This window comes from Ciconia boyciana, chromosome 4 (genome assembly GCF_034638445.1).
Source record: "Ciconia boyciana chromosome 4, ASM3463844v1, whole genome shotgun sequence".
NCBI classification, from domain to species: Eukaryota; Metazoa; Chordata; class Aves; order Ciconiiformes; family Ciconiidae; genus Ciconia; species Ciconia boyciana.
The window spans coordinates 6855318-6882915 of record NC_132937.1 but is presented as its reverse complement, the minus strand read 5'-3'; the positions used below and the strand labels follow the sequence as shown (position 1 = coordinate 6882915).

The 27598-nt window shown below is 42.6% G+C and overlaps 1 protein-coding gene across 1 annotated transcript in view; it reads left to right on the top strand.

The window, feature by feature from the left end:
- The first annotated feature begins 14028 nt into the window (after positions 1 to 14028).
- LOC140650598 (amyloid-beta A4 precursor protein-binding family A member 1-like) overlaps positions 14029 to 27598 on the top strand; it is an 88219-nt gene continuing 74649 nt past the window's right edge. The window contains exon 1 of the mRNA XM_072859143.1: positions 14029 to 15180. Within this exon, the coding sequence (XP_072715244.1) occupies positions 14029 to 15180 (1152 nt within the window). The remainder of the gene's footprint in view (positions 15181 to 27598) is intronic.

Below are 27598 nucleotides of genomic sequence, written 5' to 3'. Positions count from 1 at the left end.
CCAAAGGTGGCCCCTGAGCTTGGGCCTCTGAGTGCTCCCATTCCAGGATGGCTACAAGACAATGCTGAGGCTGTTTCTTATCTCAACACCAAGGGAAACTTCACTCCCTTACAGGGACTCCTTCTATCTCTGGCATTCCTGCTTCCAGCCAGTTTAACCCCTTCTGCAGTTTAACGCCTTCTGCAGTTTAATGCCTTCTTGCCCTCCATGCCAGATCATTCCTTGGTCACAAATTACCACTGCTGAGCAGTTACAATTTTAATTTCCCCTTCAGCCTTGACGCTTTGTAAACACTGTTAAGCCGTAACTTACATCAGCAATAACATCACTGTGTTATCAACACTGTTTTCAGCACAAATCCAAAACATAGCCCCATACAAGCTACTATGAAGAAATTTAACTCTATCCCAGCCAAAACCAGCACAGGTGTTTAAGAGATACACCTACTGACTGGCATTTCACTGTTCACAAATTCAATGATCATTAGTTCTCTCATGATCGTTTACCTGTTTACTCATTTGTTGGTTAGTCAAAGGCCAACCATTGTGGTTTGGTCCTTAAGGTAACAATGTGCCACAACTGGTACTGTTGTCTCAAAAACGGAGTTCGTTACCTGGTGTGCAACACCCAATATGCACACAGAGCCGAGATATCAGTTTATTTCAAGTTTTGTGCAAGACCGGGTGCTAGGTGGTAGCTCCACAAAGCTAGCACCCCGCTCGTTCATGCAGGTACAATATTTATACGGTCTATTTATACATATGCATAAGTAATTATGCAAAGCAGTTTTCTATTGGTCTACATTTTCTTGTCTTACTCTTAAAGCTACAGTGCTACTTTAATATTCTGTGCATGCTCAAAGGTGTGGGGTCTCTGCTTGGGCAGGGGTCTCCAACTCAAGGGGTGTGATTTTTAGTATTATAATGAGGATAGTTCGTGTGAGGGTGCTTCTTATCACACTGCTACTAGTAGTTTCAGATTGTTCCCAAAACATCTTACTTGGCTTACATATTTCTCCAGGATGTGCTTCTCTCCCAAGGACAGTAATTCTTGTTTAGACGTTCCACATCCCAGTCTGAATCCCCCTTATTAATTTTACATAAGTCCTGGCCTTCCACCAGCTCCTGACTGACTACAATTCCACCCTGCCAGAGCAGAGTTTTTTCATGGTTTGGCCCAGATCTTGTAGGAGGGTTTGTATAAGTTCCCCTAGCCCCCTCCAGTCCCTTCCAATATTGTGCAGAGCATGATTTGTAAACACATAAGGTGATATTTATACATACATGTGTGAGCACACACAGACCATGCATAGACATAACACTTGTATATCACGGATTTGTTATTGATCACTATTTTAAAAGACAGGAAATATGTCCATCCTCACTTTACAGAAACAGGGTTTCTTTTTTTTTCTAGACTAACACCTTTAAATTGGATCCATTTAAGTTTCTAATTTTTCCTCTTTTTTTTTTTTTCCTTTTCTCTTCATACTGTTGCCGTGAAAAGCCGAAATCAGGACTCAATAGCCGGGATGACTACTAAGCAGGTATTCTTTATTGCAGCGCTGGGCAGCACTGGGGATCGCTCCGCCACAAGTGCTCCGCCAGGTTAGCACAACACATCAGTTCATATACAGAAAAATCATACATATTCATCAGATTTCCTGAAAAGGGCAGTCTTATGGTGATGAGTTCCCGGAATTCATTTACATAGTCCAAGCATGCGCAGTAAAATTAGGGTTAGGGTCTTTTCACCCTCCCGGTGGTCTTCCATAGTCTTCCTCACGTTGTCCGCTAGTTGAACTTTGGGCTTCCTGTGTCCATATATAGTCATTGAATTAGCTCATCAGTCCTTTGGCCTCGGAATGTTACAAGGGGGTCGATTTAAGCTAGTTCTTTGGTGCTTATCTTCGGCACAAACCTCCTGAGTTCCTGTTATCAGTGATTTAATTAGGAAGCCTAACGAGCTTGCTCAAGGCCTGCTTAGTCCTATCAGGTAAGAAGTTACAGGAAATGTCCTATCATCAACTCTGCTCAGCAGGTAAGCAAAACTATCTTTGCAGGGGAAGAGAACAAAAGAGAACAAGGATGCAAGTGAAACTAAAAAAAAGCAAGTCTATATATCACAGTAAGGTCTTAGTCAGGGATTGTCAGGGATTTAACCCTTTCAGCTGCTAAAATGCTTTTTATCTGTTATAAATGTATATTAAATGGGGTAGAGTTTAACTGCAGGGACTTTTGAATAATTTGTTTTCAGTAGGTTGTTAAATTTGTAAATATAACAATTTCTTATCTTCTTTTTCTTCCTAAAAATATTTTTTCATGCACTATACAAAGATGTAGAGATGTTTCTCAGATACATTGCCTTTTTCTAAACTTATCCTCTACAGTTTCAGCAGTTTATTTCATTTACTGCTACACGTAATGAATGTGCTTTTGAACATTTACAGCAAGAGTCAGTCTGCTACTGATTCATGTTACTGGAATTAGTACCCTTTCTCACTACAGCATTTTATATCCTGGTGACAGCAAAAATAGGTTTAGAAACAGTGGGGAAAATGAAGTCTGGCATGTGATTTGCCTCTGCAGTGTGTGCATAAATGACTCAAATCCAGTTTGATTTCAATTCAGTGCCGTTTGTATGTACAGTTCCTTATAGTTTCATATACATCTATGAAGTTAATAATGTAACGTTTTCTGTATTATATGTGGTATCATCAATAATTAAGTAGACTCAGATTTCACTTTGCCTTCCTGAAAATTTCCAGGTTTTGTTCAGTTTTTCTGTCTGGCTTAAACCTGTGTGTGAACGATCAATGAACCCTTACAATGGAAGAAGGCTCAGAGGAGATGGGAAGGGTTATATGGTCATGAAGCTTGGAAAAGAATGTATAAAGTGTAAAGGAAGCTGAACTTAGCTCAACACAGAGGGAAACGGGGGGGGGGGGGGCGGGGGGAGGTGGGGGTGGGTGTGGGGGTGTCCTTTGTTTTAGATAAACAGCTATATCATTTGAGTGGGTCACCTGGTTGTGTAAATGGCCTTCCCTGAGTTAATCAATAGAGAGTATTATTTTCCTGAGCCAGCCAGACCAGCGGGCCGGGGGTGGGGTGGGGGTGTATACGTGGTTCAGCCCAACATCGAGTATAAAAACTGAGCAAACAACAAAACTAACTTTGCAGAGAGCAAGCAGACCTTGTTTTTTCAGTGTCTGGTCTTTACCGAGAGATAATTTTCTTAAACAGTCTAATACTTTTGAGAAGAAATTTGAAAATAATGAACCTATTCTACACTCTTGTGAACAATTTTGTAACTAATTTGAAACACTTGGAGAGAAAAAAAATATTTTTTTGTGGGATTGAATATTATGAATCAACAAAACTATTCAAAATTTTTGAATACTTTGAAAATAGTTTTGATCATAAAACTGGGAGTAGTTCGAAAATTACTTTTTATATGTTTATCTCTCCCAAAAATTGCATCGGCTGACTAGAGTGAAAAGCACATATACTACCAAACAGTGCAGTTATTAAGACCTAAAACAAATCTGTCCTATTTAAAAATAACAATATCCATGTTATTTAAAAATAACAACATCAGACTGGTGACCCAGTCACTAGCAATGTTCCTCGGAGCTCAATTCTAGGGCCAGTTATGTTCAAATATTTTTATCGATGACCTGGATGCAGGAGTTGAATGCACCATTAGCAAGTTTGCTGATGATACTAAACTGGGAGGTGCTGTTGACTCTCTTGAAAGGGTTAAATCCCTGACAATCCCTGACTAAGACCTTTCCGTGATACATAGACTTGCATTTTTTAAGTTTCACTTGCATCCTTGTTCTCTTTTGTTCTCTTCCCCTGCAAAGATAGTTTTAGTTACCTGCTGAGCAGAGTCGATGATAGGACATTTCCTGTAACTTCTTACCTGATAGGACTAAGCAGGCCTTGAGCAAGCTCGTTAGGCTTCCTAATTAAATCACTGATAACAGGAACTCAGGAGGTTTGTGCCGAAGATAAGCACCAAAGAACTAGTTTAAATCGACCCCCTTGTAACATTCCGAGGCCAAAGGACTGATGAGCTAATTCAATGACTATATATGGACACAGGAAGCCCAAAGTTCAACTAGCGGACAACGTGAGGAAGACTATGGAAGACCACCGGGAGGGTGAAAAGACCCTAACCCTAATTTTACTGCGCATGCTTGGACTATGTAAATGAATTCCGGGAACTCATCACCATAAGACTGCCCTTTTCAGGAAATCTGATGAATATGTATGATTTTTCTGTATATGAACTGATGTGTTGTGCTAACCTGGCGGAGCACTTGTGGCGGAGCGATCCCCAGTGCTGCCCAGCACTGCAATAAAGAATACCTGCTTAGTAGTCATCCCAACTATTGAGTCCTGATTTCGGCTTTTCACGGCAACAATTTGGCACCCCAGGTGGGACCCGCTCTGCTCGGCTGCAGGACCCACTGAGAACAGGACTCCCTAGGGTACCCCCGGGATTTCCCAGAGGGACTCCTCGCCTCAATCGGATCACTGCGGGAGCAGACAAGGACCATCTAAAGGAAAAAAGGTATTCTTTAAATCTTTCTGTTTTTCTGTTTTGGAATTTGGGACCGGTCATTTGGAAGGTTCTCGTAAGCCGTAGGAGACGTCCTACGCTGAGCACCGTATACCAGGCTACTAGTGCCTGAGGGTATATATTTGGTATTTAGTACGTTGGTACAGGCACGGGTTAAGCCTTGTACTTCTGCAATAAGTGTTTTCACGGCAACACTCTCGAGGGACAAGAGGCCTTGCAGAGGGATCTGGATAGATTGGAGCATTGAGCCATCATCAATGGCATGAAATTTAACAGGAACAAATGCCGGATTCTGCACCTGGGATGGAGTAATGCTGGACGCACATATAGGTTGGGAGAGGAGTGGCTGGAGACCAGCCCTGCAGAAAGGGATCTGGGGGTGCTGGTTGATGGTAAGCTCAATATGAGTCATGAGCATGCCATGGCTGCCAAGAAGGCAAACTGCATTCTGGGATGCATCACAGTATAAGCAGCTGGTCAAAAGAGGTGATTATCCCACTGTAGTTAGCGTTGGTGTGGCCTCACCTTGAGTACTGTGTGCAGTTCTGGGCCCCACGATTTAAGAAGGATGTGAATGTCCTTGAATGTGTCCAGAGGAGGGCAACAAAGCTGGTGAAGGTGTTGTAATAATCAAATGTAAGTATACAATTCACATAATGATTGATGCTGCTATAGAAATCCATTGTAGAGCCCTACCTTATCTCCATAGGAACTTAGATAATGTACCTTTGTCTAATAAGCAGGATGTGGTTGTCGAAAGCAGAAGTGTAACTGGTTTATTACTAGCCTAGTTAGTAAACCATGAAGAACCGCTTAGATCTGCCAAAAAGGTAGGAAACTAGGGGAAAGGTAATTCCGGCAGGGGGAGATCGCGACCACCGACTCACGGACCACCTACCCCAATTATACCACCGACTCAAATGCTAACGTTGGTCAACTTTGGTCTTACTAGATTCTTGAGAGGAGCTTGGCCTCAGAAATGGAAGTTTGCATGGGTATTTAGGAAGAAGGATATTTGTATAAAACATTGTAGAAAATGTTAAAGGCAGATTGTCCTTTTGAAATTCTTATGCCCTGAGTTTAAAATTTTGCAGTCACACAAGGATTCTACAAGCTCTTGTTGAAAACTCTGTGCACAGTAATTTTCTGTATACAACTGCTTTACTTTACCATTTCCCGATGATGATGAGTATTAAGGTTCGTAGGTGTGAAATAAGGTGAATTGTTTTTATTTTTTAATGTCACTTTCAAGGCATATGTGTCTTGCCCATCAGTGAATATAATATTTTTACAAGTATTTTTTTTAAGCTCTTTTGGGAGACGTGTTCCCCTTTATCAATTTACTTGATACACAGATATAAGCAAACAGGTTACCAGTTCAGAAGGGAGGGAAATGTGGACTTTGGAAGCAAATAACAAACAAAAACCAATTTGAACCTAACTGCTCAAATTTTCAGCTGTTCTAATTGCACGTCATGATTAGCACCGGTGACCTGTGAGCCTCAAACTTCAAATTACTGAGGGTTTGGGGTTTTTTTTGTTTCTTTTTTCTGTTGCTTAAAAATATGTGGAGATGTTTAATATTTTTTTTCTTCATAGCCAGGAAGTTAGTTTAACCTTCAGTGAAAGGCTAGTTTAGTACTTCATGCCTGATTTATCTGTTTTGGAGTCAGATTCATACATCAAGGCTTGAGTGTAGAGCTAGTAGTGCTTAGAGAGTGCTTTCTTTTAAGTGTCTGATTATTGGAAAAAAGCTGTTGTTCCGGGTAATTAATGTGAGAATATGACATCTTTCAGAGGGGTGTTGTGTCTTTATTTACAGTCAAATTGTTATCCCACAAGTGTGAGGTCGTTTACCCAGTGTGCGAGACGCCAATATACACACAGGGCAGAGGTATTTTATTTCATGTCTGCACAGAGATGGGTGCTAGGTGGTCATTCCACAAAGCTAGCACAAAGTTCAGTCATGCAGGCACAATATTTATATGGTCTAGTTATACATATGCATAAGTAATTACACAAGGCAGTTTTCTATTGGTCTACATTTCTCTTATTTCAACTTAAAGCTACAGTGCTACTTTAATATTCTGCGCATGCTTGCAGGAAGTGGGGGGGTAGCTTTCTTTGGTCTTTAATTGAGTCGGTGGTCATGATCTCCCCCTGCTGTCTTTACCTTTCCCCTAGTTTCTGTAAATCTTGTTGACTTCATGTAGTGCCATATCCTCCCAGCCCAGCAATCTTCCTTATAACAAGGTGTTTCCTTTATCAGTCCTTGAAGTTCCTCATCTTAGTTTCTTCTTCGAAGGCTGGTGATTAACAAGGCCTGCATATTCCCCTTTTATCAGTCTCTTCGCTTTTCTTCAAGGGCATAGTTGTTAGCAAGACATGTGTTGTTTATACAAAAAGTGTCTTGTTTCATAAGGCCTCTATGGCCCTTACATCAAAATGACCGCTCTTGCTTATCTTCTCTCCCTTTTATGGCATCTTATGTAGTGTGGTGTGTGGTTTTTTTGATTTTTGAGATTAAGCTTTTTTCTGTCCTTTTTGTGAAAGCCTGAAAAGAATAATCAGAAAGACCTTGTATCAGCTTGATGGTAATGTTACTGAGAGAATAAAATTTCATTTTTCACTTGACTTCCAGCTACAAAGGCAGTGCTCGTATTAAAGACCAAATGTTTGTTAAGTAGTTAAATGAATGTATGTGATTTAAAAGCTTATTTTCCACTGAAGGTCACTTAAACCCCAGTAACTTAAGTGTTACTCAGTTCCACAGTTTCATAAGTAAACCTCCATACACCATTAGGAATTACTTTTTTAAACAAATGGGAAACATTTTTTTCTTTGCAAAATTAAAAAGTGAAATTAAATTGGAATGATTAGGGAAGGGACAACCAGAAATGGACGTTTTTTTGAAAGATGTGACTTTTCTGAGTGTAGGATGTGTGGGGTTTGGTGTTGTTTTTGTTTTGTTTTTGTGGTGGTTTTTTTTTTAACATGTTTAGGATTTAACAACTGAAACTTTTACTTTGGAAACTTCCATTTTTGAAAAGGAAAATGTTGAGGACTTCAAATGGTCTATAACAATATTTTCAATATTTTGTATCTTTTTAATTTTTCAGAGCTGTACTGGTCAGTAATGGTGTCCGTCTCTTGTCTGCTAGTATTTTGAAATTGATCTTGCATTATATGACTTCAAAATTTGGTCATGTGTTTTTTTGATTTTGTCTTAGCTTTGACTGTAGTAAATATCGTGGCATTTGATAGTTTATTTGAGTCGAGGTATAGTCTTCATGCAGTTGAATTTTTACTTTTTCCCTGTATTGGGTTTGTGTGGCAAGGTTGGGGGGTGGGCTCTGAAGGGGAAATTCAAATTGTAAATGCTCAGCAGTGGTAATTTGTGACCAAGGAATGATCTGGCATGGAGGGCAAGAAGGGCCAACTGCAAGAAGGGGTTAAACTGGCTGGAAGCAGGAATGCCAGAGATAGAAGGACTCCTTGCAACGGTGTGAAGTTTTCCTTGGTGATGAGATAAGAAACAGCCTCAGCATTGTCTTGTAGCCATCCTGGAATGCAAGGGATCACTCAAGGGCTACCTTTAGGCAGCAGAGCTGGTGCTGGGGGATGGACCCAAGGCCAGGCTGAGGTGCCCCATGCAACTGCTCACGGGATTGGTGCTGGTGCAAGTGTATATATGGAATCAGCTCATGACGCATCTTTGCAGACTCCTTGTAGAACTGCTTATGGTGTTAGGACTCTGTCCACTGCATTGTTCATTAATATTTTTTTATATATATTTAAGCACAAACATGTTTAATTTGCTTTAAGGGTTACCATAAAAATTCCCTAACACCTCTGTGAGAAGAGGCCAGAGGCTGCCCCGTGATGGTCACAGCTGGATTCAGCCGGCTTGGCAACAGATCCACTGTAGGCCAAAGCTGAGCCAATTAATGAAGCTGATGGTGCCTTTGTGAAAACATATTTAAGAAAGGGCAAAACGTTGCACAGCAGAGTGAGGAGTGAGAAAAAAGTGTAGAGAAACACAAAGGTCAGAGAAGAAGGAGGGGGAGGAGGTGCTCTAGGTGCTGATTCCCGTGAATCCTGTGGAAGTTTTAGAAGACATCATGGTGAAGCAGATATTTCCCTGCAGCCCATAAAGGAGACCACTCCAGAGCAGATATCCACACTGCAGCCCATGGAAGACCCCATGCTGGAGCAGGGGAAAAGCGTGAGGAGGAAGGAGCGCTGGAGAGGAACTGTTATGGACTGACCTAAATCCCCCGTTTCCCATCCCCCCTGCGTTGCTCAGGGTGTGGGGAAATAGAGGAGTCAGGAATGAAGGAGTGAAGTTGAGTCTGGGAAAAAGGGGTGGGGAGAAGGTGTTTTAATTTGTCTTTGTTTCTCACCATCCAAATCTATTTTAATTGGCAATAAATTAAAGGAATTTTCCTGAAGTCTGTTTTGCCCATGACAATAACTGATAAGTGATCTTCCTGTCTTTATCTCGACCCATGAGCTTTTCCATCTTATTTTCTCCTCCTGTCCTGTTGAGGAAGGGGAGTGAGGGAGTGGCTGGATGGGGGTCTGGCAGCCAGCCAAGGTAAACCCACCACAGTCCATAACTTGATGTTGTTCAGTTAAGGATATGTGGCAGGATATAAATTATAAAGATTTCAGAAAATTTGTCATTCTGTGTGGCTGTGTGTAACTTAATTTCTCTCTACTACTACCCTTTCTCTGTGAGTGAGCCACTGGCTCTTACCTAGATGTCATTGGTGCTTTGAGTGCAACTGATTGAAGGCATGATTTTGAAATAACATTCTGTTTGGGCCTAATTCTTTGTCTCTGTAAATCAATGGGAATTTTACCACAAACTTCAATGCAAACAATGAATTCTTCTTGGAGTGAATTTTTCTAAACCCTAATATGCATTATCATCTTCACTTTTCTTTTTGTTTAATCCATGCTTAAGATTTAAAATTATTCAATTATGTTCTTTATAGCGTTTCCTTAAATAATATAGCTCTAGTAATTTGTTTTGTGGGGGTTTCTCATTATTTATAATGCATGTTGTAAGAAATCTTCAATTTCTCCTCAGTTCTTAGAAATCTTGGATGAAAAAGACATTACCCTGTCACTGGAGGGTTCTTATTCACATACTTTCACTTTTTCAGTTAAAAGAAAACACACCCCCCCCCCATTTTCTAATACTTCTTTTGATGCAAGTCTAAATCCATGAGCTACTTCTCTTTGCTTTTTGTTTATATGAAGTCCTAGAAAGCTCGGACAGTTTTGTGTATGGTATCTTTACCTGTTCAATAATGTAATAATGCTTTTATGTGATTTCTTAATTAGTATTTTGTATCTATGTATTATGACTTAAGTCCTAGGTTTGTTTTGGTTTGGTTTGTTTGTTTCTGAGGAAGGTGGGAAAGGCATGTATTAGAGGCTAACCATAGCATGTTAGATTTATGCAAGTTATGTATGTGTTGTTTCTGGAAGTGAAAAAAGTCTGTCTGGAGCCTAGGTCAAGATTTCCTTTTCCTCTCTTTTAAGGACTTAGTTTTAAAGACTAAAACAATGGGTATGGCACAGACAAGGTGAAACACTTGCTAAAATGGAAGCTACACCCACTGGGGGTTCCTATAGAGCTGTAGCACAAATAACTCCTAGCTGCCCTCCCCTGCATGCCAGGAACTCTGATGGACAGCAGCTGAAATCACTGTTGCTTTTTCTCTGCAGGAGTAAAAAAAACCCACAAAAAAACCCCAACCCCCCCCAAATTAAAAACCCAACAATCGTTTCTGTGGCTTTGCACAGAGCTTGTTTAGTGCAGCAGTGTAATTTAAGACTCTCTGCCTGAGTTCACTAAATTCGGTTTGTTCTATTTTATGCGTTGAATTATTTTTTAATTATTATTGGTATGTGACATATTTTATAGCATCTTTTTATAGCATCATTTTATATATTAAAATATAAGTCTTCTGACAGGCATTTCCCCCCCCTTGGACTTGTGGGTAATGTGATGGTTGGAGGCTGTCTTGGGCACAGCGATCACGAAATGATAGAGTTTTCGATTCTTGTAGAAGTAAGGAGGGGGGTCAGCAGAACTGCTACCTTGGACTTCCAGAGGGCAGACTTTGGCCTGTTTAGGGGCCTGGTTGACAGAGTCCCTTGGGAGGCAGTCCTGAAGGGCAAAGGAGTCCAGGAAGGCTGGACATTCTTCAAGAAGGAAATCGTAAAGGTGCAGGAGCAGGCCGTCACTATGTGCTGAAAGACGAGCCATCAGGGAAGAAGACCAGCCTCGCTGAACAGAGAGCTTTGGCTGGAACTCGGGGAAAAAAAAGGAGAGTTTATGACCTTTGGAAGAAGGGGCAGGCAACTCAGGAGGACTACAAGGATGTCGTGAGGTTATGCAGGGAGAAAATTAGAAGGGCCAAAGCCCAACTAGAACTTAATCTGGCTACTGCTGTAAAAGACAATAAAAAATGTTTCTATAAATAGATTAGCAACAAAAGGAGGGCTAAGGAGAATCTCCATCCTTTATTGGACACGGGGGGAAACAGTGACAAAGGATGAGGAAAAGGCTGAGGTACTTAATGCCTTCTTTGCCTCAGTCTTTAATAGTAAGACCACTTGTTCTCCAGATACCCAGCCCCCTGAGCTGGAAGACAGGGACAGGGAGCAGAATGAAGCCCCCATAATCCAAGGGGAAATGGTTAGCGACCTGCTACACCACTTAGACACACACAAGTCTATGGGGCCAGATGGGATCCACTCAAGAGTACTGAGGGAGCTGGCGGAAGTGCTCACCAAGCCACTTTCAATCCTTTATCAGCAGTCCTGGCTAACTGGGGAGGTCCCAGTTGACTGGAGGTTAGCAAATGTGATGCCCATCTACAAGAAGGGCCGGAAGGAGGATGCAGGGAAGGTTATGGAGCAGATCATCTTGAGTGCCATCACACGGCATGTACAGGACAACCAGGTGATCAGGCCCAGCCAGCATGGGTTTATGAAAGGCAGGTCCTGCTGGACTAACCTGATCTCCTTCTATGACAAGGTGACCCGCTTAGTGGATGAGGGAAAGGCTGTGGATGTTGTCTATCTAGACTTCAGTAAAGCCTTTGACACCGTTTCCCACAGCATTCTCCTGGAGAAACTGGCTGCTCATGGCTTGGACGGGTGTACTCTTTGCTGGGTAAAAAACTGGCTGGATGGCTGAGCCCAAAGAGTGGTGGTGAATGGAGTTAACTCCAGTTGGCAGCCGGTCACAAGTGGTGTTCCCCAGGGCTCTGTGTTGGGGCCAGTTCTGTTTAATATCTTTATCAATGATTTGGATGAGGGGATCGAGTGCACCCTCAGTAAGTTTGCAGATGACACCAAGTTGGGCGGGAGTGTTGATCTGCTTGAGGGTAGGAAGGCTCTGCAGAGGGACCTGGACAGGCTGGATCGATGGGCTGGGGCCAATTGTATGAGGTTCAACAAGGCTAAGTGCCGGGTCCTGCACTTGGGCCACAACAACCCCATGCAATGCTACAGGCTTGGGGAAGAGTGTCTGGAAAGCTGCCAGGCAGAAAAGGACCTGGGAGTGCTGGTCGATAGCTGGCTGAATATGAGCCAGCAGTGTGCCCAAGAAAGCCAATGGCATCCTGGCTTGTATCAAAAATAGTGTGGCCAGCAGGACTAGGGAAGTGATTGTCCCTGGGTACTCGGCACTGGTGAGGCCGCACCTCGAATACTGTGTTCAGTTTTGGGCCCCTCACTACAAGAGAGACATTGAGGTGCTGGAGCATGTGCAGAGAAGGGCAATGAAGCTGGTGAAGGATCTAGAGAGCAAGACTTATGAGGATAGGCTGAGGGAACTGGGGTTGTTTAGCCTGGAGAAAAGGAGGCTGAGGGGAGACCTTATTGCTCTCTACAACTACCTGAAAGGAGGTTGTAGCAAGGTAGGGTGTCGGTCTCTTTTCCCAAGTACCAAGCGATAGGAGGAGAGGAAATGGCCTCAAGTTGTGCCAGGGGAGGTTTAGATTGGATATTAGGAAATTTTACTTCACTGAAAGGGTTGTCAAGCATTGGAACAGGCTGTCCAGGGAAGTGGTTGAGTCACCATCCCTGGAGGTATTTAAGAGACATGTAGGTGTAGATGTGGTGCTTAGGGACATGGTGTAGTGGTGGACTTGGCAGTGTTAGGTTAACAGTTGGACTCAATGATCTTAAGGGTCTTTTCCAACCTAAATGGTTCTATGATTCTATGATTCTATATTTGGTAGTAAGCCACAGGCTAAAATTATATTTTTCTCACGGGTATGCGATTAGACTTGAAATACATGAGATGGTCTTATGACACTACATTTTAAAACATTGGACAAGGTTCAGAATAGCTGCAATTTCAGGTAAAAACTATACCCTCTGAGCTAGGTAAACTTGGTTGCTCTGAGAAACATCTGGAGGATAAGCTGTATTCTTATAGGCTTTTCTTATTTCCATGCTGTATATAATTATCATTGTTGGCAGACCTCTGTTGTAATTATGTCATCATTTGAGATTTTTTTACTCTGAGCAGAATGAATTTGGTAAAACTAAAATGTCTCACTAGTCTCAATGTGGCAAGGGTCACAGTTATGAATATTTGTAATGTCTATTCCCTGTTTTAGGAAAGATATTTGGGGCAGAAGTAATTTTGCATAATTTTAGATGCATTTCATGCAGATGTCTATACTGGAGCTAGGTATCTTATGCTTCTCTAAGGAAGAGAAATGGGTACTTTTCATTGCACCCTAAATGTGTCTTTTTCTCTCCATTGACTAAAAGGAGCCCTAGGATGAGGATCCCAGTTGAAGATATCATGTTGGAAATGTCTAGTCTGCAAAGGTATCATATATCTGACCAATTGCAGACTACTGCAATGGGATAAAAATCTCTTTGTCATTTTACACTGCCACATCCTACCACAATACCTCTACCACAATTGAGCCCCTGGTGAAAGTTAGTTGCTTTGATGTGCATCTTGTCTGCATTGTCTAGATGTCTGGCCAGTCCATAGAAGCACCTCTTGGACTGGTCTGAGATAGTGGATTCTTTCCCAGAGAATTTGTACATAAAACTGTAAACTGCAATTCTCAAAGGAATTGTGGTCCCATCTCTGAATGAATGGTGTTGGTAGAAATCAATTTGCATTGGAAGGTCATGCTGTTGTGCTGGTTGTCCTCTGACTTCAGAGCTGATGAAGCCAAAGCTTTGTCTGTTGGAGAAGCAAGGGTGCCTTTTGCTACTCTGGGGTTGTTTGTTGACTCCACATTGTGGGGCTTTTTTGTTGGATTGTTTTTTTTGTTTGTGGTTGTGGTTTGTTGGGTTTTTTTTTAGTAACATCACTCTTTTAATTTCTTTCCAGTCCTGGTAGACAAAATGTCTATAGAATAAGTGGCCTACACACCAGAACTTTCCATGAACCATTTGGCCATACCATCTGAGGTGGAGGTGAATGAAGAGCCAGCAAATGAAGATATGAATGAATCAGTGGAAGCTGACTTAGAGCACTCACAAGTAGAAGAGGAACGGCAGTCTGTGATCTGCTATTCAAGGCACAGAAATAGCAACCAAGGGGTACCGTCTGGGCAGGAAGAGGAAGGGATGCTAGCTCGATCAGCCAGCACTGAGAGTGATTTCCACAATCACATGGACATGGTAGAAGGGGATGTTATAGCCACAGAAGAGGATGGCTATGATGTAGATATAGTTCAGGAGAATGAGGATGAGAGTACATATGCAGTGCAGTACAGGCCTGAGTCTGAGGAGTACACAGAAAATGCTGAAGCAGAGCATACTGAGGCTGTTCATAATCGAACACTGCCTGATCATGTACGTTTCCACTCCATTGAACATGAGGAAGCCATGAATGCAGCGTACTCAGGTTATGTCTACGCTCACCAGCCCCTCCACCAAGGAGAGGATGAGCGGTATGCTGAGCCCTATACTGACTATAGGCAGCAGGAGCACGTGTATGAGGAGATAGGGGATGTGCTGGACCTTGATGTTAGGGAGGGACTTCAGCTCTATGAGTGGGAAAGGGAGGAAGCTGACAACTATCGCAAGGAAGCTCTTGGTGCCCGCCTTCACCATTATGATGAACGATCTGATGGAGAGTCGGACAGCCCTGAGAAAGAGGCAGAGTTTGCTCCATATCCAAGAATGGACAGCTATGAACAAGAGGAAGATATCGATCAGATTGTGGCAGAGGTGAAACAGAGTATGAGCTCTCAGAACTTGAGCAAGGCTGCTGAAGACATGCTAGAGGCAGAGCAGAGCTTGCAGCATGCTCGTGCTCTCCCTGGCAGGGGGGATGAAAGCAATGGTCAACTGTCAGCTGGCTCTAGGGCCACAGCCAACTCAGGAGAGTCAGTACAGAGGTGCAGAAAGGAAAAAAGGGATGCAATATCACTGGCCATCAAAGATATTAAAGAAGCTATTGAGGAAGTGAAAACAAGGACTGTTCGTTCTCCTTATACCCCTGATGAACCAAAAGAACCTATTTGGGTGATGAGGCAGGACATCAGCCCAACCAGGGACTGTGATGATCAGAGGCCACTAGATGGAGATGTAAGTATACAGAGCTATAGGCTCACATGTTACAATTAAAGGAACAGGGACTGTGTAATATATATTACAGTGAAACTGAGAGGGTTATACTCTTCTGTGATTCATTTTATTCCTCAGTAAAACATGTAATGCTGTATCTATTTTAAATTTTTACTCAAAAGGATGCATAAGGAATATACATATATGTTGTCAGTGCACCAAATTTTCATTTATGAAACACTGCTGACTTCACTAGAGTTGTACTAGAGATTAATTGGACACAGAAAGCTCTATTGATGTTTTTTCTGAAAGTGCTGCTACATTTTTTTTCCTAACATCCATGGATAATTAGAATAACTACCAAATAATTTACCTTACAATATAGAACCTTGTGTGTTCCTGTTAATTCTGGAGTTGTCAGTTTTGTTTTCTGTCAGATAATAATGCTAACAATTTCTATGAAAAACTTGTTAATATTATTTACTATTTCTATAAAGGTCATATCACAGATGCAGATATGAAAAGATTCAGGATCCTTATCTGCTTGCAGTCTCTAGAGATTTGCTATGAATCCTCATGCGTTATATTATATTATCACAGAATCACAGAATCACACAGATATACTAGTATCCTTGGGCTAAATGTGTTTGAAGCTTGAGAAAAATCCTAACTCAACTGAAATGGTCAGATTGCTTATCATTCTAACTTCTATTAACCAGAAATCTTTTTTAAGCAAGACATGGCCATCACTGCATATGGCCTCATAAGTGCCTCCTTTTCATAGAATCATAGAATAATTGAATAGAATAGAATAGACTATTTCAGTTGGAAGGGACCTACAATGATCATCTAGTCCAACTGCCTGACCACTCCAGGGCTGACCAAAAGTTACAGCATGTTAGTAAGGGCATTGTCCAAATGCCTCTTAAACACCGACAAGCTTGGGGCATCAACCACCTCTCTAGGAAGCCTGTTCCAGTGTTTGACCACCCTCTCAGTAAAAAAATGTTTCCTAATGTAAAGTCTGAACCTCCCCTGACGCAGCTTTGAACCATTCCCATGCATCCTGTCACTGGATACCAGGGAGAAGAGATCAGCACCTTCCTCTCCACTTCCCCTCCTCAGGAAGCTGTAGAGAGCAATGAGGTCGCCCCCCAGCCTCCTTTTCTCCAAACTAGACAAACCCAGTGTCCTCAGCCTCTCCTCATAGGACATTCCTTCCAGCCCTTTCACCAGTTTTGTTGCCCTCCTCTGGACACATTCGAGTACCTTCACATCCTTCTTAAATTGTGGGGCCCAGAACTGCACACAGTACTCAAGGTGAGGCTGCATCAATGCTAACTACAGTGGAATAATCGCCTCTTTTGACCAGCTGCTTATGCTGTGTTTGATGCACCCCAGGATGCAGTTTGCCCTCTTGGCTGCCAGGGCACACTGCTGACTCATATTGAGCCTGCTGTCGACCAGCACCCCCAGATGCCTTTCTGCAGGGCTGCTCTCCAGCCACTCCTCTCCCAATCTATATGTGTGTCCAGTGTTACTGCGTCTCAAGTGCAGAATCCGGCATTTGGTCTTGTTAAATTTAATCCCATTAATCATTGCCCAATGCTCCAATCTATCCAGATCTCTCTGCAAGGCCTCCTGTCCCTCAAGAGTCAACAGCACCTCCCAGTTTAGTATCATCAGCAAACTTACTAAGGGTGCATTCAACTCCTGCATCAAGATCAGCGATAAATATATTGAACAGGACTAGCCCTAGAATTGAGCCCTGAGGAACACCGCTGGTGACCGGTCGCCAGCCAGGTGTAGTCCCATTCACTACAACCCTTTGATTCCTGCCCTTCAGCCAGTTCTTCACCCAGCGCACTGTTAAACCTGCTCATCTCACAGTTGGACAACTTTTCCAGAAGGATGCTGTGAAGGACAGTATCAGAGGTTGGAAGGGACCACTGGAGATTGTCTCATTCAGCCCCCCTGCTCAAAGCAGGGGCAGCTAGAGTGGGTTGCCCAGGATATTGTCCAGTTGGTTTTTGAATATCTCAAAGGATACAGACTCTACCATCTTTTCCAGTGTTCAATGACCCTCATGGTGTATTTAAAAAAAAACAAAGTGTGGAATTTCCTGTGTTTCAGTTTCTGCCCATTGCCTCTTGTCCTGTAACTGGGCACTGCTGTTAAGAGTCTGGCTCTGTCGTCTTTACACCCTCCCATCAGCTATTTATATAGATTGATAAGATCCCCCCTGATCCTTCTCTTCTCCAGGATGAACAGTCCCAGCTGTCTCATCCCCTCCTTGCAGGAGAGATGCTCCAATCCCTTAATCGACTTCATGGCCCTTTGCTTGACTGGCTCCAGTATGTCCATGTCTCTCTTGTACTGGGGAGCCCAGAACTGGACACAGGACTCTGGGTGTGGCCTCACCAGTGCTGAGTAGAGGGAAAGGATCACCTCCCTCAACCTGCTGGTGACACTCTTCCTAATGCATTCCAGGATGCTGTTGGCTGCCTTTGCTGTGTGGGCACATTGCTGGCTCATGTTCAACTTGGTGTCCATCAGGACCCCCAGGTCTTTTTCTGCCAAGCTGCTTTCCAGCTGGGTGGCCCCCAGCATGTATTGGTGTCTGGGGTTGTTCCTCCCCAGGTGTAAGACTTGGCATTTCCCTTTGCTGAACTTCATGAGGTTCCTGTCAGCCCATTTCTCCAGTTTGTCAAGGTCTCTCTGGATGGCAGCACAACCCTCTGGAGTATCAGCCACTTCTCCAGTTTTGTATGATCTGTTTTTAAATATAATATCAGTGCATTTTGCACAGCGGCAAGACTAATGACATTGAGAAACTGACACTGTATGGAAAAGGCTATGCAGCTGCAGTTAGATTAGATATTCTCTGCATAGAACTGGAGAAGTGCAGTTCATGCCCTCCTGAGTAACGCATGATGGACCAGCATGGATATTTTGGCACATATACATCAGAGAGAAAGGCATACAGGGATTCCCTTTAGAAAAGGCCATGGTTCTCCTAGGTATATACTCTCATCCCTCTGGAAGGGCAGGGCCCTGTATCTTCAAAGTAGTCTCCTAGGGAAGACTGATGGGCAAGAGCTATCTCCACCCGGAAATTGTATGTTGTGAATGCTCTTAGCTAAGTATGGGAAGGAGGCATTTAAAGGTACAAAAGGTACAAGGTAAAAGATGTATGCAGTGTGCAAATCATAGGTCTTGAGATATACTGCTTCAAGAAATTGGTAAATAGCATCACTCTTCTAAAACGAGCAGATTTTAGTATTAGAAGACATTCTAACCAACTGGGTTGAGCGGGATAGGTTTCATGCAATACAGTGCTATTGTCTTTCCTATTATGAATTTTGTTATTAAATCCCATTGTAAAGGGCAGTGAAGGACTCTCAGGTGAAGTAGATCACATTGTTAGAAGGAAGCAATGCAATTAAAATGGAGAATTTTTGGATGTACTGGGTGGCGTGGTTTAAACCCAGTCAGCAACTAAGCACCACACAGCTGCTCACTCACCCTCCCCGCCAGCCCCGTTGGGATGGGGGAAGAGAACTGTGGAAAAAAAAAAACCAAAACCCATGGGTTGAGAGATAAAGACAGTTTAATAGGACAGCAGAGGAAAAGAAAATAATAATAATAATAATACTAATAATGATAAAAGAATGTACAAAACAAGTGATGCACAATGCTGCCGACCGATGCCCAGCCAGTCCCCGAGCAGCAATCGCTACGCCCTGGCCAACTCCCCCCAGTTTATATACTGAGCATGATGTCATATGGTATGGAATAGCCCTTTGGTCAGTTTGGATCAACTATCTTGGCTGTGCCCCCTCCCAGCTTCTTGTGCACCTGGCAGAGCAGGGGAAGCTGAAAAGTCCTTGACCAGTGTAAAAGCTGCTTAGCAACAACCAAAACATCAGTGTGTTATCAACATTATTCTCACACTAAAATCCAAAACACATCACTATACCAGCTACTAGGAAGAAAATTAACTCTATCCCAGCTGAAACCAGGACAGTATCCACCCCTTATTCTATACCATCTACGTCATGCCCAGGTCCTACCCTTTCCAATACATTCCAATTATCACCACCGTTTTTCCTGTCTTTTGATGTATACACACAGATATCATTCCCTTGGTCTATGGGCCATCCCTCTAAAATGTCCATTCAGTTCATTTAGTCCATGACTTTGGGCTCCATCTGTCATAAGAGTCCTTCTGGGCAGGAGAGGTGGTGTGTGGTGTTGGATTGTTGCATGCTGAAGCCAGTTCTGGTTCCATCATCACTGTACTTTGCTTGGTTTCATCCAAGTTCATTCTTCATTAATCTGGGTGATTCTCACTGAAATACTGTTGATATGGCATATAACAACCATAAAAGTGATGACATACAAAATTATATAGCAATTAACATCATACCATTTAGTTCGTTGGCTATTCTCACCCAAAATCAAATCCCCTTGAGGTACACAGTGGACTTCCCCATCCTTTCGCATTACCCACCAAATGCACCCAGGTCCTTGAGCAAAAGCAAACCCATGAATGGGTTTGCTTTGCCCGAGGCAGGAGTAACCCACACTGTCTTCCCCAGTGTTTTTCTTATGTGCACTACAGGGACCTTATCTTCTTTGACACTATGTAAAAGTTTTGATTGGGCAGGGCCAGCTCGATTGACAGATCCCCTACTGTTGACTAACCAGGTGGCCTTTGCTAAAGGTGTAACCTTTAGTTCAAATCTTGTTCTTGTTAGTTCTATGGAACCACAGTCTAAATAGAAGAAGAAACAGTTGTTTCTTCTGTTTAAAAGAAACAACTGTCTCTCTTAAAAACTATTCCTTACTACTTGCAAGTGACTGCCACCACTTCTAAAGGACAGTTACTGAGTGATTCTGCTCTGTCAGTGTATTTCTGTATATTTACACTGAAAAGTTAAGTCTCCAGTAAGTATTAATGCAAGACTGTGGAGAAAACTGTACAAAAGCAGTAAATCCAGCATTCTAATACATTCTGAGAAGGATTTTATGTATGTCTAATGAGTGAAATGCAAACCGATTTGTTTGGAAGAAGAAAAGCAGCCTATGTTCGGGGGCGGGGTGGAGAATGTAATTTGGTTGTGATGGGGTTGGGGGAGGTTTGTGGTGGTTTGTTTTTGTTTGTTTTTTGTTTTTCTGGTTTGGGGGGGGGGTTGTGTTTTGTTTTGGTTTTTGTGTTTTGTTTTGTTGGGGTTTTTTTAAGAGGTTTATGAGCTTCAAGGCTCATTTTACCAAGTAATGGTTGACTGAGGCTAGATGTATAATATGAATCCTATAATTCATGGTCTAGGTTTATTGGACCTTTTTAGATGTAGTTCAGTGATACGCTTATCTTATATTCATCGTCCTCAATTAAAATACCAGTATTATTTTTCTGACTATTCTGTCTTCTAAAAGATACAAGGCCAGACAATTATAAGGCTATTAAAGATGGTGTTCATAGATTGTCCTTTCGGTTAAAAAAAAAAATGAAAGAATGCCAGGGAAAGTAGATTTAGTACAGCTAGTTATCAAGAAAAGATAGCTGTGGTATATTGGAGGGGAGAGATGTCCTGTTTAGAATTACTCTTTCAGTTTTATATTTACTTTAATATGGTATCCATAGGTCCTTTTGTTATAGAATAGAATATTTCAGTTGGAAGTGACCTACAATGATCATCTAGTCCAACTGCCTGACCACTCCAGGGCTGACCAAAAGTTAAAGCGTGTTATTAAGGGCATTGTCCAAAGGCCTCTTAAACACTGACAAGCATGGGGCATCAACCACCTCTCTAGGAAGCCTGTTCCAGTGTTTGACCACCCTCTCGGTAAAGAAATGCTTCCTAATGTCCAGTCTAAACCTCCCCTGATGCAGCTTTGAACCATTCCCACGCGTCCTGTCATTGGATACCAGGGAGAAGAGATCAGCACCTCCCTCTCCACTTCCCCTCCTCAGGAAGCTGTAGAGAGCAATGAGGTTGCCCCCCAGCCTCCTTTTCTCCAAACTAGACAAACCCAGTGTCCTCAGCCTCTCCTCATAGGACATTCCTTCCAGCCCTTTCACCAGCTTTGTTGCCCTCCTCTGGACACATTCGAGTACCTTCACATCCTTCTTAAATTGTGGGGCCCAGAACTGCACACAGTATTCAAGGTGAGGCCGCACCAATGCTAAATACAGTGGAATAATCGCCTCTTTTGACCAGCTGCTTATGCTGTGTTTGATGCACCCCAGGATGCGGTTTGCCCTCTTGGCTGCCAGGGCACACTGCTGACTCATATTGAGCCTGCTGTCGACCAGCACCCCCAGATGCCTTTCTGCAGGGCTGCTCTCCAGCCACTCCTCTCCCAATCTATATGTGTGTCCGGTGTTACTGCGTCTCAAGTGCAGAATCCGGCATTTGTTCTTGTTAAATTTCATGCCATTGATGATTGCCCAGTGCTCCAATCTATTTAGATCCCTCTGCAAGGGCTCTTGTCTCTTGAGAGAGTCAACAGCACCTCCCAGTTTAGGATCATCAGCAAACTCGATGTTATCTCCAAATGTGTAGTTAGAAGCTTGACATTCCTTATATCTTTGGCAAGAATGGGAGCACTCTTCACATTTTCTTGTTTTGTAGCTGTCCCAATGTATATTTAGATAATAGGAAGTAATGCTTTGGAGGAGATTCTGTGATGCTGAATGTGATGGAGTAGTGATGCCAGAGGTGAAAATTCTGGTGTAGTCAATTGTGCCCTTTCTCGCTCTTCCAGGATGGATAAAGTGGATATGGATTTTCTGAGGTAAATATGAAAGTCTTGTTCGTTGTGTGTGGATATTAAAAATCCGTAATTCTTTTAATTAAGGGAAATCTTGCTGCTAATTTCTAGGCTAAGCTTTTTGAGAATCTAACCAAGGTACAGCTATTAAGAGCATGATTTATCTGAATGGATTTTAATGGAACAAGGGGTTGACTTTTTCTTTGTTAGTTTAAGCCATAGACTTACAGTATTTATTATTCTTAAATTAAGAAAAATCAAGCTATAAAAGCCTGCAACATGAGAATTATGTTTGCCTATGAAATGTTCTTAGAAATGTTATTACAAGTAGCGCTTATTAGTACTGGAGTGGAGATGAAAGGCATGAGTGTGGGGGGGAATAGAATCTTCTCTCTCCTTCTTCTCTCTCCTTCTTCTCTCTCCCTGTACTTAACATATGGCCATTTGTAGTGCTTTAGTTGGTTTTAGGTTGTGGGGTGTTGTTTTGTTTTTTTTTTTTTTAATGGCAAATACTTTATTTGACATATTTGCTGATGGCAAAATAAGGGTGATAGATAGTAAAACCAAAAATATCAGATAGCAGAATATGTATTCATTGTCATGTTGCTGCATAAATCTGAGGGCAGGATTAGAATCTAAACCAAATTCTCACCTTTTAAAAAAATGTTTCTAGATTGTTTTTGGAGTCCTTCAGGCTGACAAAATCAAAACAGAGGCTAAAACTTATCTCTCATCTTTGTGCCTAGGTATTGCAGGCCATTTTTTCCTTTGTACGTGAATAGCTCTACTGACTGTAATTATTTTTGATTCTCACTAGACTGCACATGAGAATTGCAACCCCCACCAGGTGTCCCTGATAGTTTAATGTATGTTGCCAGTAGGCAGTGCAGCATAATTGAGGCATAGCTTCCTACAAGATTATATCAGCGTAGATATGTCAAACTCGTGATGTTGTAGTAACAAACTTTAAATGTGGTTTTCTTATTGCAGTAGAAGCTGAAAATTTCTACTTGATAGGAGATCTAGCAAGTTATTCTCTGATCATTTATCTCTGATGTAAGGGGGCTGCTACTACTACCACCATTAATAAAGTAGAATCCTGCCCTTGCTGCTTAAGGAGCTGGGTTACCTTAAACTAGTTCATTTTACTATCGTTATAGGGTCATGTCCTACAAGGTATGTTCTAGTGCTTTCTCATTGGAGGAATTTTCCATGGTCTAAGTCTGTATAAGCAAGCATTGCTGATAGTCAGTGGGGTTACTAGCTTCCTTTCTGAAGTATACAAAAGCAATGCGATAGAAGTATTTAAAACAATGCATAGTCTAGATAAGATAGACCAAGAACTTCCCTTTCTGCTATCTTGTAGTGAAAGATGATGACATGCTGTGAAATTAAGACAATTAAAAAAGCAAATATTTTAGACCTGTGACTTCCATAGCTCTGGCTGCTCTCTCAACCATGCTGTCATTTGTTCTTGAATCATCTGTCTATTCTTCCAAAGCTTGCTCATAAGTCAGTGATTAAGTAACACTTGGATTCAGCTTTGCTCTTCTTTTCTTTTTTTAATGAGCACTTACATAAAACCTATTCTCTGTAGGTAGAAAACCATCTTATCCCACAAAGTAGAGAGATAGAGTGGGAGACTTCCAAACAAAATCTGTGGGGAAAGGTCATGGCGGATGAGTAGTGTACCCCTGAGGTTTTGGGTAAATCCTTTTAAGTTATAATTTGTCTTCTCAACTAGTTATACTGTTATAAACCTCTGTGACACCCTCTTTGAGCACTGAGAGTATCTCTTCTGAATTTGATATTCAAACTTTCAGCTGTAAAAGATGAGTGCAGATGAGAGAAATATCAGCATAGCAGAGCTGTGGAGTCTATTAAAAACTCAGTCATCTTCTATCAAGATCATTTGAGCAGGTTTCTGAAATTAACTTACTTTTATTGTATTGTTCTTGTAGTGTTTGAGATGTACGCCTTGGGAGGAAGTGCTTTTCTGTGTGTGTGGTTGAGGTAACAGATTGATATACAGGAGATATAGATTTGATTTCCTGCATTGATCTGGATAAGTCATTGAATTTTACTAATTATTTTATCTTTTGCAGGTAGCAAAATAAGGTGGTTTCTATTCTTTTCCCTTTTGCCTTTCTAGAATCACTAAGTGCTTCATCAAAATCTTATTTCAGAAGAAATGCCTTTTGCTCAAAACTTGTTTTTACTTGTGGGGATTGAGGAGAGATGAGGTAAAAGACAGTGATATTGAAGGGGAGAGAAGAAACCTGAATGTAATGGACAGTTTTTAATATATAATACATGAAAAAAAATCTGAAAGTAAATCTAACTATTTTATTAATGAAGAGCTAGTATCTGTAATTATTGAACTGATTTCTGGTTGTGGATTCTGGAGGTTTTTTTGGTTTTGTTTTTTACCAAAGTATCTCAGCCTCTTGATCTTCCTCTTGCTTATAGACTAGAAAAGGAAAATAGGCAGTTTGGAAAGTGATAACAAGTTTATAAAGCAGTACTGAATTTACCTGAACTGAAATGCAGAATACATCTTCTGTGAACCTGGAGAAGACCACTGTCAGAAGTTGTCGTGGTTTAACCCTAGTGGGCAACTAAGCACCACGCAGCGGCTCGCTCACACTCCCCCCTACCCGTGGGATGGGGGAGACAATATGAAACGCACAATTAAGAAAACTTGTGGGCTGAGGTAAGAACAGTTTAATAACTGAAATAAACTAATACCAATAATAAATTGTAATGAAAAGGAAAACAAGGAGAGAGAGAGAGGAATAAAAAACGGGGGGGGGAACCAAACCAAACCAAACCAAACAAACCCCAAGTGATGCAACCACTCGCCACCCACTGACCGATGCCCAGCCAGTCCCCGAGTGGCGATCGTTGCCCCCAGCCAACTCCCCCCAGTTCAGATACTGAGTATGACATCCTATGGTATGGAATAGCCCTTTGGCCAGTTTGGGTCAGCTGTCTTGGCTGTGCCCCCTCCCAGCTTCTTGTGCACCTGGCAGAGCAGGGGAAGCTGAAAAGTCCTTGACTAGTGTAAGCATTACTTAGCAACAGCAAAAACATCAGTGTGTTATCACATTATTCTAATCCTAAATCCAAAACACAGCACTATACCAGCTACTAGGAAGAACATTAACTGTATCCCAGCTGAAACCAGGACAGTATCCACCCCTTATTCTATACCATCTACGTCATGCCCAGGTCCTACCCTTTCCAATACATTCCAATTAATCACCACCACTTTTCCTGTCTTTTGATATATACACACAGCTATCACTCCCTTAGTCTATGGGCCATCCCTCTAAAATGTCTGTTGAGTTCATTTTGTCTGTGACTTTGGGCTCCATCTGTCATCACAGTCTTTCAGGGCAGGAGAGATGGTGTGTGGTGTTGGATTGTTGCATGCTGAAGCCAGTTCTGGTTCCATCATCACTGTACTTTGCTCGGTTTTATCAAACTTCATTCTTCATTAGTCTGGGTGATTCTCACTGAAATACTGTTGATATGGCATATAACAACCATAAAAGTGATGACATACAGTAAGTATTGTATAGTAATTAAGATCATACCATAACATCAAAAAACAATAGTTCATTGGCTATTCTCACCCAAAAACAAATCCCCTTGAGGTACACAGCGGGCTTCCCCATCCTTTCGCATTACCCACCAAATGCACCCAGGTCCTTGAGCAAAAGCAGTCCCACGAATGGGTTTGCCTTTGCCCGAGGCAGGAATAACCCAGACTGTCTTCCCCAGTGTTTTTCTTATGTGCACTACAGGGACCTTATCTTCTTTGACACTATGTAAAAGTTTTGATTGGGCAGGGCCAGCTCGATTGACAGATCCTCTAATGTTGACTACCCACGTGGCCTTTGCTAAATGTGTATCCCAATGTTTGAATGTCCCACCGCCCATTGCTCGCAGTGTAGTCTTTAACAGCCCATTGTATCGTTTGATTTTCCCGGAGGCTGGTGCATGATAGGGGATGTGATATACCCACTCAATGCCATGCTCTTTGGCCCAGGTGTCTATGAGGTTGTCTCGGCAATGAGTCCCATTGTCTGACTCAATTCTTTCTGGGGTGCCATGTCGCCATAGGACTTATTTTTCAAGGCCCAGGATAGTGTTCCGGGCGGTGGCATGGGGCACAGGATATGTTTCCAGCCATCCGGTGGTTGCTTCCACCATTGGAAGCACATAGCGCTTGCCTTGGCGGGTTTGTGGGAGTGTGATATAATCGATCTGCCAAGCCTCCCTATATTGATATTTCAGCCATCGTCCTCCATACCACAGAGGCTTTAACCGCTTGGCTTGTTTGATTGCAGCGCATGTTTCACATTCATGGATAACCTGTGCAATAGTGTCCATGGTCAAGTCCACCCCTCGATCACGAGCCCATCTATATGTTGCATCTCTTCCTTGATGGCCTGAGGTGTCATGGGCCCAGTGAGCTGTAAATAATTCACCCTTATGTTGCCAGTCCAGATCCACCTGGGCCACTTCAATCTTAGCAGCCTGATCCGCCTGCTGGTTGTTTTGATGTTCCTCAGTGGCCTGACTCTTGGGTACATGAGCATCTACATGACGTACTTTTACAGCCAGGTTCTCTACCCGGGCAGCAATATTTTGCCACAGTGCTGCAGCCCAGATGGGTTTGCCTCTGCGCTGCCAATTGTTCTGCTTCCATTGCTGTAACCACCCCCACAGGGCATTTGCCACCATCCATGAGTCAGTATAGAGATAGAGCACTGGCCACTTTTCTCGTTCAGCAATATCTAAAGCCAACTGGATGGCCTTTACTTCTGCAAATTGGCTCGATTAACTGTCTCCATCAGCAGTTTCTGTGACTTGTTGTATAGGACTCCATCCAGCAGCTTTCCACCTCCGATGCTTTCCTACAATACGACAGGACCCATCAGTGAACAGGGCATATTGCTTCTCATTTTCTGGTAGTTTATTGTACAGTGGGGCCTCCTCAGCACGCGTCACCTCCTCCTCTGGTGATATTCCGAAATCTTTGCCTTCTGGCTGGTCCATGATCACGTCCGAGATTCCTGGGCGACTGGGGTTTCCTGTTCGAGCCTGTTGTGTGATCAGTGCAACCCACTTACTCCACGTAGCATCAGTTGCATGATGTGTAGAGGGGACCCTCCCTTTGAACATCCAGCTCAGCACCGGCAGTCGGGGTGCCAGGAGGAGCTGTACTTCAGTACCAACCACTTCCAAAGCAGCTCGAACCCCTTCATATGCTGCCAATATCTCTTTTTCAGTTGGAGTATAGCGGGCCTCAGATCCTCTGTATCCCCGAGTCCAAAACCCTAGGGGTCGACCTCGAGTCCCCCCTGGTGCTTTCTGCCAGAGGCTCCAGGTAGGGCCATTCTCCCCGGCTGCGGTGTAGAGCACATTTTTTATGTCTTGCCCTGCCCAGACTGGCCCAAGGGCTACTGCATGAACTATCTCCCGTTTAATTTGTTCAAAGGCTCGTCGTTTGTCAGGGCCCCATTTGAAATCGTTCTTCTTCCGGGTCACTTGGTAGAGAGGGCTTACGATCAGACTGTAATTTGGAATGTGCATTCTCCAAAAACCCACAACGCCTAAGAAAGCCTGTGTTTCGTTTTTACTAGTTGGTGGG